This window comes from Meleagris gallopavo, unplaced genomic scaffold (genome assembly GCF_000146605.3).
Source record: "Meleagris gallopavo isolate NT-WF06-2002-E0010 breed Aviagen turkey brand Nicholas breeding stock unplaced genomic scaffold, Turkey_5.1 ChrUn_random_7180001957369, whole genome shotgun sequence".
Lineage (NCBI taxonomy): Eukaryota > Metazoa > Chordata > Aves > Galliformes > Phasianidae > Meleagris > Meleagris gallopavo.
In genome coordinates, this window is record NW_011217633.1 from 85,785 (window position 1) to 99,805 (window position 14,021).

The window sequence follows — 14,021 nt, forward strand, 5'->3', positions numbered from 1 at the left end:
GTAGGGAGGGGAAGGGATGGTGGTGGGGTGGGGAAGGGAGTGGGAGCTCCCCCATAGAGGGGAGTCCTGGTGGTTGGGGGTAGACTCGTAGATGAACAATGCCACTGGATGGGGAGAGCCAGGGGGGAGATGGACCCCAGTGGATGGGGAGAGCCACGGAGGGGACAGGGACCCCAATGGGTGGGGGGGACCTCTGTGGATGGGGAGAGGCAAGAGAGGGATGCCAATGGATGAGGGAGAGCCATGGACGGGGGCCCAATGGATGAGAAGGGACCTCAATGGATGGGGAGAGCAACAGAGGGGGGAGGGACCCCAGTGGATGGGGAGAACCATAGGGAGGACCCCAATGGATGGGGGGAGGACCTCAGTGGATGGGAAAAGCCACAGAGTGGGGGGGACCCAATGGAAAAGATGGGAGAGCCCAATGGATGGGAATCCCATGGATGGAGGGGAAAGGGGAGACATGGAAGGGATGGGAGCCAACACTGAGGGAGAGTCCTCAGTGGATGGACAGCCCCCAGTGAAGACCCCATAGATGGGGAGACCTCTGGAGAGACTGGAGACCCAATGAAGCGGAGAGACCCAATGCAGGGGAGTCCCACAGAATGGTGGGGGAGGGGGGACATGGAAGGGATGGTAACCCTCAATGGATGAGCATCCCATAATGGAGGGCAGCCTCACAGATGAGAGACTACGTAGGGAGGTGAGCCCCATGGATGGGATAGCCCTATGGAAGCGCAGACCCAAATGGAAGAGAGAACCCCACAGAAGACCCACAGAAGGGGAAGGCAGCTCCATGGGAAGGGATGGGGCAGAGAAGCCCCTAATAAAGGGGCAGTCCCCAGTGGATGGAACAGGAGAGCCCCATTGAACGGGCAGACCCATGGATGGGAGCCCTGCTCAGCGACCCCCCAGGTCCCCCCACCACACCCCAGTCCCCCACCCAACCCCTTGGGCCTAGACAGGGTCTCATAGTCCCCCATCCAGGACAAGGCCCAGGCTCCATGTCCCCTCACACCCCACATGTAAGGCCCCAGCTGGTTTCTGCTGGAGACACCAATAAAAAGCAAAAGGAGCACTTTGCTGTCCCCACATGCCATTCCCTGAGGAACTGCCCATGCTCCATGACACCCAAGTACAAAGAATGCACCAACACACACTCAAATCTTCACGGAATGAGCAATAAAATCTCCCTGAAAATACAGCTCCTCTCACAAGAATAACTGATCCCAAAACCAGAGCAACAGCACTACCACAACCACCGCCAGGAACCTCAGGTTTTAGGCAACAACCACCACACCACTACAGTGGGTGGTGGGAGAAGGGAGCCATGGCCACACGCTGCCTGATGCTAAGCTATGAAACAAAATCTATTAGGTAAAAGCTGGTTATGGAGCCCAAAAGATGCTTTTTTTGCCACTGATGGGGCCATGCAACTCAACAACAGCCAGCAGCATGCAACCCAACCCAACACCAAGCCCCTACCAACACCCAACATGCACCCCTACAGCCAAACTCTACTCAACCCCAAGGTTCTGCACCCAATGTCAAACACAAACCCAATGCAAAACCCCCAAACCCAGTGCAAAACCTCCAAATCCAACTCCAAACCCTGATGCTCATTGCCAACCTCTATGGCCAACGCAGAACTCGATACAATGCCAACCCCTACGGTCAACACTGACCCCCTACAGTCAACACTGACCCCCTACAGTCAACACTGACCCCCTACGGCCAACACAAAACCCTATGGCCAACACAAAACCCTATGGCCAACACAAAACCCTACCCAATGTCAACTTCTATGGCCAACACAAAACCCTAACCAATACCAACTTCTATGGCCAACACAAAACCCTACCCGATGTCAGCCCCCTACGGCCAACGCTGACCCCCCTATGGCCAATGCAAAACTCAAATCCCCACCCAAAAAGAGGCAGTGGGAGAGGAGAGCACTCACAGCTAAAAGAAAACCAGACCTATACTGGACACTCAGTTTTCACCCAAGCACAGTGAAGTTTTTAGAGATTCAAATTCGTACTGAAGTGAAACATCCCAACCCAAATTCCCAACATGGCGCACGCAGAATATCGGAGAGAAATCTTGTAACAACAGCCAACATCCCAGATAACTCCACACACCTGCCCAAAAAGTTCCCCTTGGAGAACTCCTGGCCCCACTCAGGGCCACCCAAAACCCAAACCCTATGTCTGAGAGCGGTGCCCAAGCATTCCATGAGCTTGGGGCCGTGGCCACTGCCCCAGGAGTCTGATCCATGCCCACCACCTTCTGCTGAAAAACCTTTTCCTAGTATCTAGCAACACCCCCTGATAAAGCTCTGTGCCGCTCCCTCGAGCCACCAGAGAGCAAAGAGGTGCTGAGATCCAAGAAGATGACATCACCTGGATTCCTTTGGTCGGCGAGGTGGGTAACCTTGTCATAAAGGAAATTAAGTTCGTTAAGCAGACTTGCCCCTTATGAACCCGTGTTGCTGTGATCCATTGCTGTTGGCTTTTAACTCCTGGAACAATCTCTATAATTTTTACAGGCACTGAAGTGAGACTAACAGCCCTATAATTACCAGGGGTTTCTCTCTTGCCCTTCTTGGCTCCGGATTCCCAAGGCCATTAAACGAAATAATAATAATTGACAGAGGTCTCATGATGACATCAGCCAACTCTTAGAGCACCTTGAGATGGATCCCACTGGGCTCTTCCACGCATCGTCCTACAGTGCAAAGAATTGATGGGGGGCATGGAGAGCGCAATCGCCGCTCTACTAATTGGCTCCATGTGGGACGGGGATGAAAGAATCAGTTTTTGCCGGCCAGCCAGGCACGCAGAGCTCTGCCAAGAGGCTTGGCCAGCTCTGCGTTGTGCTTTCCATCTCACCAATGGTTTCCAACACGGTGCTTCCCTTCGTTGGCTCCGCTACCAACCCACGCATGCCAACTGCCTTTCCTTTTGGCGATCCGCGTTGGGTTCAGATGGGTTTAACCACAGGGTGGAACTGCTCTCCTTGGCTTGGAGGGAAGCAGAGCTGGAAAAATGGATGGGGAAGGAAGACCTCGAGGTATCGCTCACTGAAATTTAATGGGATGAGAAGAAGTGCAAGAAATAAGTGATGTTGCTACGTCCTAGAACGCAAGAAATATGCGACGTTCCAATGCTTGGTTGGGGTTGGGGCTGTCATGCAGTATTTCAGGCTCATGCCAACTGAGAGCTCCCCCAGCATCAAGCTTCCCTCCTTCCAGCTATCCCAAAGCGTGTTTTCCCCAAAGCATTAAGAAATTGATTCACTGCCACTGCTGCCACAACCAAAATGTGGAAGGGGTTACTGCGACCTTGGAGCGCTGCCCCCAGGGAGCGTCAGCCCAAAATTCCTGCATGGAAAGACCTGGATGAAGGTGCCATCTCCTGTGGCCGTAGCTCAGCTCATGTGAAAATAGGGCAGGAAGAGAAGTAAGAGGCCAGCAAGAGCTTTGCAATGAGATGGAAGTGAAGAAAAGAATGAAAGACTGCGGAAAGTGGGTCAGGAGAGCAGCAGCAGGAGGGTCCTCGGGGCACAAAGGAGGGGGTGCCACCTCCACCCTACACAAATTCAATAGGACGTGGTTCAATGGGACACAGCCCTGAGCTTTGTGACCCGGCTCAGTAGGTGGCCTTGATGGGGTCAGGTGCCTCCAAAGGGTTTCTGACATCCATTCTTCAGCAGCAAACACGGGATGAGCCTCAGGGATGGGAGGAAAGACACAAGACCCCATCTACAAAGCTCCAGCGTTTTGATTTTGATTCCTTTTCTTCTCCTTTGCAGGAGGGGGGCAGCCACAATCAGAGAAAGCAAAGCTCAGAATGGAAATCAGAGCCGTGCTGAAAAAACTGGCACTGAATGTCCACTTCCAGCCTCAACAGTGTGGGGAAGAGTCACCACTGGAGTCCCTTCTTCTGGGGAAGGGGCTGTCAGTGAGAGCCTTCCTTTGGCATCCAGCCCTGTGCCATCCAGGTCGGGGTTGGGTCGAGTGTGTGGAAGACAAGGGAGGGCAATGCCACTCCATGAAGACAAGGGGAAAAAAATCCAAGACGCCAGCAGACAAAATTCAATTAGGGGGAAAATGCTGGAAAAAGAGCTGGAAGGAATAAAAAACCCCAAATCCAACTGTGCCCCAGATGGGAGACAGAGATGCGGGGAGAGCTGCGTGGAGGATGGGCTCAGAGATTTCAGTAAAAAGGCAACAAACCTTCAAGCAGAATTCTATATGGGAATGCATACAGAATAGAGTTTAAAAAAATACAGATAACAAATGCAGAAATGGAGGATAAGGACAAAGCCACAGTTGGAAGCTGAACACGGTGACGCAAAGCGATCGGCAAAGTGAGACAAATGGAGTGGTTTGGGTTTGGTGGGAAATAACCCCAAAGACTTCTGGCCTGGTCACTGTGGTACCCATCATTTGGAATAATTCTGTATGCTCTGTACGTTACAGAAATGGTGTTTTAAGAATTAATTTCTCCAAATATCCGGAAAGAATCTGTAAGGTATTTGAAACTAGAAATACTCTCAATTGGAAGGGATAATAATGCCCAGCTGTTGGCCTCACAGTACTGGACTTCCCAACTTTGGTTGTAAGTTATGTTTTAGGATTTTTTGGAGAGATTTTTGGGCAAGCCAAGAGTCAACCAAGAGTTAAACCATCAGAGCATCATCCAAAGGCTTCCTGAACACCAACAACCCGTCGTGCACCCAATGCATTATGTGTATACCCAGCATTATGATGGATATTTCGTCCAGAAATTCTCCATATTACCCAAAATTCATTTAAAAAAAACAAAAAAAACAAAACCAAACAAAACAAAAACAAAAAATACACCTCCACTGTCTTCTCCTCATCCCCCAGTGGGGTGACCTTCAAGAGGACACGTAGGACATGGCTGTCCCTCCATGCGTGTTGGCTATGACCAACGATTGCATTGTGTTTCAGCCATCACATCACATGTTTATCCAGATCTATGCTGCTTGTTTTGTCAAGAAAGCCTCAATATTTGCCAAAAACCATTAAAACCCATTTCCATCACCTTCCCTTCATCGCCCAGGTGGGTGACCTTCAAGGGGACGGCTGTCCCTTCGTGCATGTTGGCTGTGACCAATGGCCATGTTGTCCTGCAGGTGTTTTTTTTTTCTCCAATAACACACACAGAATAATCTTCTCCATAACTTTGCTGGGCACCAAAGTGAAACTGACAGCTCCATAATTACTGGGGCTTCTCTCTTTGCCCTTCTTGGAAATTGGAAGAGCAACAAGCTGTGCCCACCCGCTACACGCTCTGTGCTCAGAGATGCTCAGAAAGCCATTGGCAGCCAAAATGCTGGGAAACAAGCAAACAGATCTGAAGCCCCAAACCTGCTCCCTAAAGGCTGCACCAACAGAAACAAAGCATTGCAATGAGGAACCCCCTAGTGCCATCTAAACGGGGTTCCATTCCATTTAGAGAGGGAGAGGATGAGCAGGGGAAGGAAGGGGCAGCCCCATTTTGGAATCCTCACAAGCAAGGATATAGGATCAGTTCCCTGATGCTGTACCACTCAACCAACCTTCCTGCTAAGAGCTCTGTGTTACACCAGGATCCAAGAAGAAAACACCAAGTCAGCTTTTGCAGAGCTGGTCCAGGCTTCTAGCAGTGCCTGGTGCCCATTGCGATGCAGGCAGGGACTTTCCAGAAACTCACTACAACTAATCTCGTTAACAGCGTTTAAAACCTTCTGCAAACGATGGAATTGGCATAAAACATGAGCAGAGAGCATCGGGGAGCAGTGGGAGAGGTTGCTGAAACCCATGCCACTGGCTGAGCTCTCAGCACTCCGACATATCCCAAGAGATTCAAGCAAACCCATGGATTCCTAAAACAATCCCCAAGTCCCCCATTATAGATCAAGTGCCCCATGCCCCCACCCCCTTCAGATTAGCCTCCCCATGTCCCCATCCTCAACCCAGCAACTGTTTGCTCAGCTGCTTTGCGAGAGTCCAATCAGTACCACGCAGTGCAACGACGCCGTGCAACCATCCCACGCACAACCCTGGAGCGGGGAGCAGCACCTCACTTCCCCTCTCCCTTTTTTTGTGAGGTTTGTCACCTTTTTGGCTTTGGGTTCCAGCCCACTGCCATTCTGCAACCTGAGATGGAGATGGGATGGAGTGGGAGAAGTTCCCAACATCACACACCAAAAAGCTGAGTACTGTTGGCCAAACCCATAGGCAAAATCCTAGTTCAACAGTCCAACACACATCTCTTTTCTCAAGACTAAATTTCTTTTTTTTTCTTTTTTTCTTTTTTTGCTTAAATTTAATACTGGGGACATCTGATTCTAGTTTACTACGTTCAGAACTGCTTTAACCTCCCCATCATGAGTGGCTGCGCTCCTTCACCCAGACACCTCCCAACACTCATCCCTACCAGACTCTGAGCTTTTAAGCACTATCCACAATGCCTCATGCCCGTGAATTTTGGGCACTGTGCATCTAGAAATTTCTGAATGGTTGTCCCAGACAGTAGGAGCATCCAGCCACCGGCAGCAGGAACCCCGCTGAGCTCTCTCCTTGGCATCAGCCCCTGCCCTGGGCTTGGAGCTCTTCGTCTTCCAGCTCTTTCAAGCCAAGAATTAAGAGCTGGCATTGGCTGTGCTCATCTGCTTTCATTATGGAGAGCAGGGATTACAGGCTTTATGATATTTCAATTAAAGATGGATGGATCCCTGTAGCGAGAAGCTCACGCAGGATCGTGCTGAGCACAACCTCTACAAGGAGGACTTCAAAAAGGTGATGGAGCACCCAATGTCACTTTCTCACAGCGCGTGCGAGCAAGTTTTCAGCCTTTGGGAGAATGCTGCTGTGGCAAAGATTTTGTGCCAAGTCAGCTTTCTGGGGGAAGCTTGAAAGCTTTTTGGGAAGGCCATTGCTCCGAACCCAGCGCTGCTCCGTGAGTACTTTGGGGGCTCTGCTGATGGAAGGGCCTCACTAAGACCCAAAGGTCAAATCTCCAATTCCCTTTGGGAAAACAGCATCTAGAAAAAAGGAGCAGCCAAGGGGTGAACACAGCACCTTCTACACGGGTAAAGAGTAGGGTGGCCACACTCAGCCCCAACGCCCAACACACACTTCTCTGTCCCAAATATCCCAAAGCACGCTCCTCTGCCTCAAAGACCCCAGTGTGCATTCTGGGTTTATGAGTTTTGCTGACAGAAATCATCTTCCTAAGCACAGCTGCCACCCAAGCAGGAGGCGATCCCTCCATCCACAGCTCGCGACATTTCATCACCACACCTTCACCTGCCCCAAACAGGGCTCAGACTTCACCCAGCACAACGACAAAGATGCACAAATCAACATCAGGTTCCACCAAGCAATCCATCCCCTGCACCAAGGGTCACGAGGAGTCGCCAGCAAAAGGGTTTGTGGCTTCACTCACCGTCTCTGTAGGACTGCAAGGACTCTTCTCCCCAGGATGGGGGGAATGGGGACAGAGGAGAGCGTGGAATGCTGCACTCGGAGATGGGGGTCATGCTCTTGCGGGGCACGAAGCCGTGCGGCTCTCGGCCCGGGGATGAGGGCTCCGCTCCCACCGCCGCCTGCAGCATGGGGTACTCCGCCGAGTTGGCCAACAGCTCCTTGAGGATGTTGATGGGCGAGATGGTGAGCTCCCAGTTGGTAATACCAAAGTCTCTCAGGTGAGCCCTAGCGTGGCTGGAGAGCCCGGCACGCGTGTCGAAGCCGGCCCCGCAGAACTCGCATCGCATCAGGCTGAACGTGCTCGGGTCAAAGTTTGCAACTGAGGAAAGAAGGACAGAGTCAGTGGGTAAAAGTTTGGATCAAGCCTCTGGGAGGGGGTTGTCAGACCCAAAAGAGCCATGAGATGCACCACAGCCATCAAGGCTGGCCATGGCACCATACGTACCCATAGTCCGGGGAGGCTTTCTAAACCCCACCGATTAAAGCAAGAAAAGAGAAAGCACGGCAAATTGAATACATACTACCTTTTTTCTTCTTCTTTTGGAAGGAAAATTTTTGCTCAATAGCTTTCACTTCTTCCGCCGAGATGAAATGCCGGACGTTGTAGCTCACCCCAACACGATTGAGGTGGCCCCGCACGTGGTTCGCCAGCCCAATGCCATTGTGGAACCGATCCGGGCAGTACGGGCACTTCCTCTCCTCATTTTTCAACATGGGCGAGTCGGAGTCCAAAAAGTCATCAAACTCTAAAGGAGAGTCCAACAGGAGCACATCCAAGGGAAGAGGCTCTTCCATCATAAACTCCCGCGATGGGAATGCTGTTTTCTTCTTGTAGGGCTTTGCCCGGGGCCGCTTCTTTGCTTTGGGGTGTGGGTTGACCTCCTCCAGCAGAACGATGGGCACCATCATCCGCAGCTGCTGCTGCTGCTCTTCGGAGGCAATCAAAGGGTCCGTGGCTCTCAGTGTGTCTCTGTACGTCCTCTTGAGGTCCAAAGCAGCTTGAGGGATGGTGACGGGTTTGGTGACCCTGTGCTCCATCAAGTCCGTGTCCGCGGCCATGGAGAACTCCCCTTCCACGCCCCCCACCTCGTTGATAAACATCCATTTGTGCCTGACCTCCTCCAGTCCAGCTGAGTGACTCCTCAGACCATCGCCTTCGGCTTCGAGGTGCTGAGCTGCTGTTTTTTTTTTCAGGTGCTGCAGAGCAAACTGTGAATAAGCCTTTGTGGAGGAGAGCCCCAGGTTTTTGTGCCGGGCAGCGTACGGGGCCGCTTTCCTGGCATGGAACCCCGACGTCACGTAGTCCTTTTTGCTACCCCCATTGCTTTTGTTGAGTCTTGGGTGATCTACGGCGAAACTGTGCATGTCGTAATGCGACGCGCTTTCTCGGTGGGGCGGAGGGAAGAGCTGGTCTGCTTTGCCAAAATAATCAGTCTCTGCAAAGCAGCCTGTCCTGGCGGGGCTGTAGGCATCCCTGCTGGTTCCCGGTTGGTTGGGATCTTCTTCGTACACCTCCGCATCCCAAGAGAGGTGGGAATGGGCGTATTTCATGTGCTCTTTGAGGATGTTCTCGTTGGGTGCCGGGAAGCTGCAGAGCATGCAGGTGCTGAGCCCTTTGCCGTGCGGAGGTGCCTGCACTTGCAGGGGCATGTGCTCATTGGGTTTGAAGTGTTTGTACATACCGTGCACGGGGCTATCCTGCAGCTCTCCGCCCCCGTAGAGATTCAAGCTCTTTGCCCCTTGGTCCTTCCTCTCCTTGACGTGCATCTTGGCGTGCTGCACGAAGATCTTGGAGGAGTTGGTGCCAAAGATGCACTTGGGGCACTGCAGCCGGGCTTCCCGACCTTCATCTGGGAACTCGTTCAGCTTCTGGATCTCCTCGATGATTTTTTCCCTGGATTCCTGGTGGAGCCTTTTGTGCTGCTCCAGGGACGCGAGGTCCCCGAACGCCCACCCACACTCATTGCAGCAGAACTGGCACTGCCCTCCGAGAGCATCCCCATCTTGGTCCCTCCCTGGTCCGCGGTTGTGCTGGAGCATGTGATCCATCAGGTGCTCCTTCTTCTTGAAGTAGATGCTGCACTCGATGCACGTGTACACCGTGGGATCCTCCTCAGGACCCAGCTCCTCTTTGCCCTGCTCCTCCACCAGCACGCTGCACACATAGGGCCTCATCTCCACATCATAGGAGCTGCAGGGAGTGGGCTCCAGGGACATCAGTGGGATCCTCTCCACCGAATCCTCAGAATTCACCGTCCACGACTGTTTGCCGATGGTGAGGTCGGTGCTGAGCTGCAGAGCTGGCTTTGGGATGGTCCACTCAGCTGCGCTGAGCGCACCCATCTCACCCGCGTCCGAGTCGACCCCCAGCCCCTTCCTGTGGGACGAGGGGGTCTCGAGAGTTTTGGACTTGCTGAGGACAGGGTTCAGAGACTTCCTGAACACTGTCGGAGTCAGCGCAGGAGGCACTTCACGCACAGCCTGTCCCCGGAAGGGTACGTTGGTTGCTACATCCGTCGGCTTGCTCACATCCTTGTAGTGAGGACTTGGGCTTCTGTTGGGTCGAGAAATCCAGTCGACCCTCTGTGTCCCCCTCCTGCTTTTCTCTAAGTGCTCTTTGCCGACGCCTTCAAGTTGCTTTGGTTCAGGTTTAAGGTATTTCTCCTCCCCACCACCCACCGGTGGCCCCGTGCAAGGGTTGGGTATCCCAGCTGTCGCCATGCCAGCACCCAGCTCCTCGGCGTCACTCTCCAGGTCCTCAGGATCCACCCGCACCGTATTTACAACCTGGGGATCCCCAGGGAATGTCGACACATCCTTTGAGTCCTTCAAGCTAGAGAGTCTCTCTAAAGTGCTTTCTTCTCTGCCATCGCCCGCTCGCGTCTCCAGGGCGGAGGTGTCCCAGGGCACGCTGCCGGACACCGTCATGGCACGCAGCTCCAGGGAGCTCCTGGCGTCTGCTCTATACAAAGCCTTCTGGAACTCTAAATGCTCCTCGGTCTTGGAGCTGCAAAAGAAGTTTGGACAGTTAACAGCTGGGTAAGAGCGCAGTAGGGATGTTTCTCCTGTATCACCCCGAACATCAAAGATTTAGGACAAAAGAAAACGCGCTCAAAGACCACTCGTCCCACCCCCCCCTCCGTTGGCCATTGCCCTTTTACCCAACGGTGATGCGTGGTGCTAACAAGTCAAAGAGCAGGACAATGAGCTGCATAAAAACAGGACTGACATGCCAACGTGGACCACAGCAGAAGTCTGTGGGACCAAAGGACAACTTGTGCCCATCATGAAGTGCAAGTCTCTCTCCGCAGCACAAGGGGGGAATGTTGACCATCCTCCATCCTTCCTCCCTGTTGCAGATACCACAAATCACACTGGATTGAGTTGGTTCCTCCCCCAAGCCCTCAGCAGGACCCAAAGTTAGCAAGATCCCATCAAACAGCTGGAAAACAAGTCTCCATGGGGCAACACTACTGGTGGACTGGGTGGCACAAGGCCACCGAGGTGGTGCTGTTGATGCCACCACCACAGAAAAGGCGTGTTGGGTTCTGGAGAGCATGCCCATGGGCAAACCAAATGGCTTTTGAAGTCCAATGTTCGGGTTTGGAAGCTTCTTCCCCATATGAAAAAAAGGGGACCACAAAGGTGTAACAAAGGTACCCGATGTTCTTCAGGATGCCCCAAGGGACTGGAGACATTTGCACAGTGAGACAGAGCATCAAGCCCTTCTGCAAGGGTGATGGGAGGCTCGCTAGGGAAACCAAGAAATCCAAAAGCACCTGATGACCATATTCAGGCTTCTGAAGAGAGTCCAAGCAATCCAGATGCCCCCAGAGAGCATTCATGACCCAAATCTCAACCAGAACAGAAGGCCCAACACCAACAGGGCCCACACAGGAGGAAGAAGACATCTCCATTGGCAGCTTAGTGGGGTCTAGAAGGTGCAAAGCAGACCCCAACCCGCGGCCTGAGGCTTGGGGCAGAGATGGGAAGACAGAGGAGCTAAGGGTGCCACAAACTCCCATCTGCACAGTGCTGATGGAAGGGATGAGTGGCCAAGAGCACCACGTCCTGGCGCTCTGCTGAAACCACTCCCAAGGGAAGAAACCCTGAGTCTCAAAGAGCCCAAGGACTCAAGATACTGTGCCAGGCCAGCAGAACACTATCTCACGGGTCAGGCTGTGCTGCCAGGAGAACAAAGCATCTTTCTTTGTTGGGGACAGCAGGGCTTACAGTTCCACGCGTTTCTCATCATTTTTAAACCTATTTATTTCCTAAAAAGCAGAGTTCAGGGGCAAGCCAGTTCCTGCACTTGCCCTCCCAGCTCCAAACCTTTCCCTGTTCTCTTTTCTTTAGCGTAAACACACAGAGAAATTGAGAGGACGGGCTCTCCATCGTCTGCGGTGTGATAGCAGGGAAATGCGATTCCCATATGCACCACAAACGTTATTAAAAATAACTCACTAAGGAAACCGCTGGCCCAGGAAGGATCATTCAACAGCAGATGCTAAAATAAACCCATTAAAGCGTGCCAGGCACGGGCTGTATCACAGAACGAAAGCTGAGTGAGAGCGATTCCCATAAGGAGCCTTGGGCTGCCACCACTCAATCTGCTTTCTCCAGCTCAGAGGTGTTAGGGACACCCCTGAGGAGCTTGGGGACACCCATCTAAGCAGCCACCTCTTCCCCTTGCGCCAGGGATGGCCCCAAGAGAGCAAAGCAGGACTGAGGTGTGCCAAGGGGCGATGTGGGATGGGCAGAAGAAAGGGGTTGTGGTGGGAAGTGGTGAAATGAAGCTATGTTGGAACAACCAACAGTGCGTTGGAGAGAGGGAATGGTGCTGGCTTGGTGGCTGGGACAACCCTCTTTGGGGACAGCCAAGCAGAAATTTGGGGGTTTTGTGCTGTTAGCAAGGGGAGATGCTCTGCAACATCCCCAGGGCACTTACCCGAGTTCGGTCCTGTGAGCTGGGGCTGGGACAGCACCGGAGAGGGCAGGATCAGGCTCATCTGCAACAGAGAGGAAAGCTCCAAGGTCAGTGCCCAAGTGAGGCTCCTGCAGCGCAATTTGCAATCAACGTGATTTGGGTGTTGGAAAGAAAAAGCTTTCCCAGCAGATCAACCCCTTCTGCTCCTGCTGCCCTGTCCTGCTACGGCCGGGTCCGGATTACGGGAGGATTGCTGAGCCACACTTAAGAGGGTTTAATCCCGCGCAAAAGTATTTGGTGGATAATCGCTCCTGCAACTAAGCAGGCGAGAAGGGAGATGTGCACGGCTCCAGCCACCTGGAGGGGTTGGTTTTGTCCACTCTGCAAAGCAGATGGCATCCCATGGGCTCTGGTTTCTCTGGGCGCACGGTTGAGCATCACTGCGGGCTTGGCGGTGGAACCCCTGGGATGGTGGTGCTGACCACACATCTCCAACCCTACCTGGGGCTGACAGCGCACGGGTGAATCCTGCTGAGCTCTACTGGGCTCAGATGGACCAGGATCAGCCCTGAAGAAGTGGGAAAATTTTTGTTGGTGTCCAAGAAGGATGCGTGAATCACACCTGCCTGGACTAGACCGCGAGCAGAGAGAGGAGCGGGCACAAGACCCACGTGCACTTTGCAGCTATGGAGCCAAGAGCTGGACTGGATGATCCCAACGGGTCCCTTCCAACTCGGGATATTCCATGGTTCTTATGATTGTAGCTGACCTCCATCCCCTCCCTGACTGATGCAACCACTTGTAGATGACGTCTGTTTTGCAGATTGCTGCTTATGTGCCAGAAGTCGAGCACGACGGCCCAAGGAATTTGGGACCACCATCATGGAGATAAAGGAGGCAAGGCAAAGGAACGTGAAAAGCCATCGCTGGTTTTCCACCCTAACATCTCAAGCGAAGCACGCGAGAGGTGAGAAACTTAAAGCGAGGATCTCTTGAAAGGAGATGATAGGTTTTGAGGTCTTTCACCTGGATGGGGCCACCGTGGCGATCCTTCATCGGCACAACCAGAGGACACAGAGAGGTGGCCTTGAACTCCAAGCAGCTCAGGTTTTTTTTTTGGCTTCAGAGGCATTTTGGAAAAGCCCGTTGGGATGCACGGCCAAGCTGTGAGGTCACGGGGGACAAATAGTGTTCATTCAGGAAAGCCTGAGTCACTGACCAGCCCGGCCAGGCACGTGGGGGAAGGGATGGGAAAACCCTCCCAAACGGGCAGACTGTAAAACACTTCCAAAAAGAATCAAACCGAAAGCGACGATGAGGAGAAGGGAAGCTGACGGAGGGGACAATCGGGCGAAGGGACAGGCAGGAGCCTTCCAGGGGCTCTTTGTTCCGCAGAGCTCCAGCGTGGCTCCTATTTTTAGCAGCTGTCTCCTTTAGAGGAAAACGCGCCGTGATTTATCTTTCTCCTGATGAGCACGTAACTGCGCTCCCTGCAAATCCTGGTTTCTTGGAAACAGCAAGAGATGAGGGAGTTTAATGTCTTGGACTTAGCAAGCTCACGTTTACCCTCTATGGTAATCCAGGGAGAGCTGC

General features: G+C 52.9%; 1 protein-coding gene across 5 annotated transcripts in view; it reads right to left on the minus strand.

The window, feature by feature from the left end:
* WIZ (WIZ zinc finger) overlaps window positions 1-14,021 on the minus strand; it is a 42,554-nt gene that overhangs the window by 9,368 nt on the left and 19,165 nt on the right. For 3 of the 5 annotated variants that reach the window (XM_031557769.1, XM_031557772.1, XM_031557770.1), the window contains exons 2-4: window positions 12,450-12,510; window positions 8,023-10,508; window positions 7,461-7,820 (exon numbers count right to left, since the gene is read on the minus strand). In XM_031557769.1, the coding sequence (XP_031413629.1) occupies window positions 7,461-7,820; window positions 8,023-10,508; window positions 12,450-12,510 (2,907 nt within the window). The remainder of the gene's footprint in view (window positions 1-7,460; window positions 7,821-8,022; window positions 10,509-12,449; window positions 12,511-14,021) is intronic. The other 2 variants (XM_010728311.3, XM_031557771.1) reach the window with 2 other exon arrangements.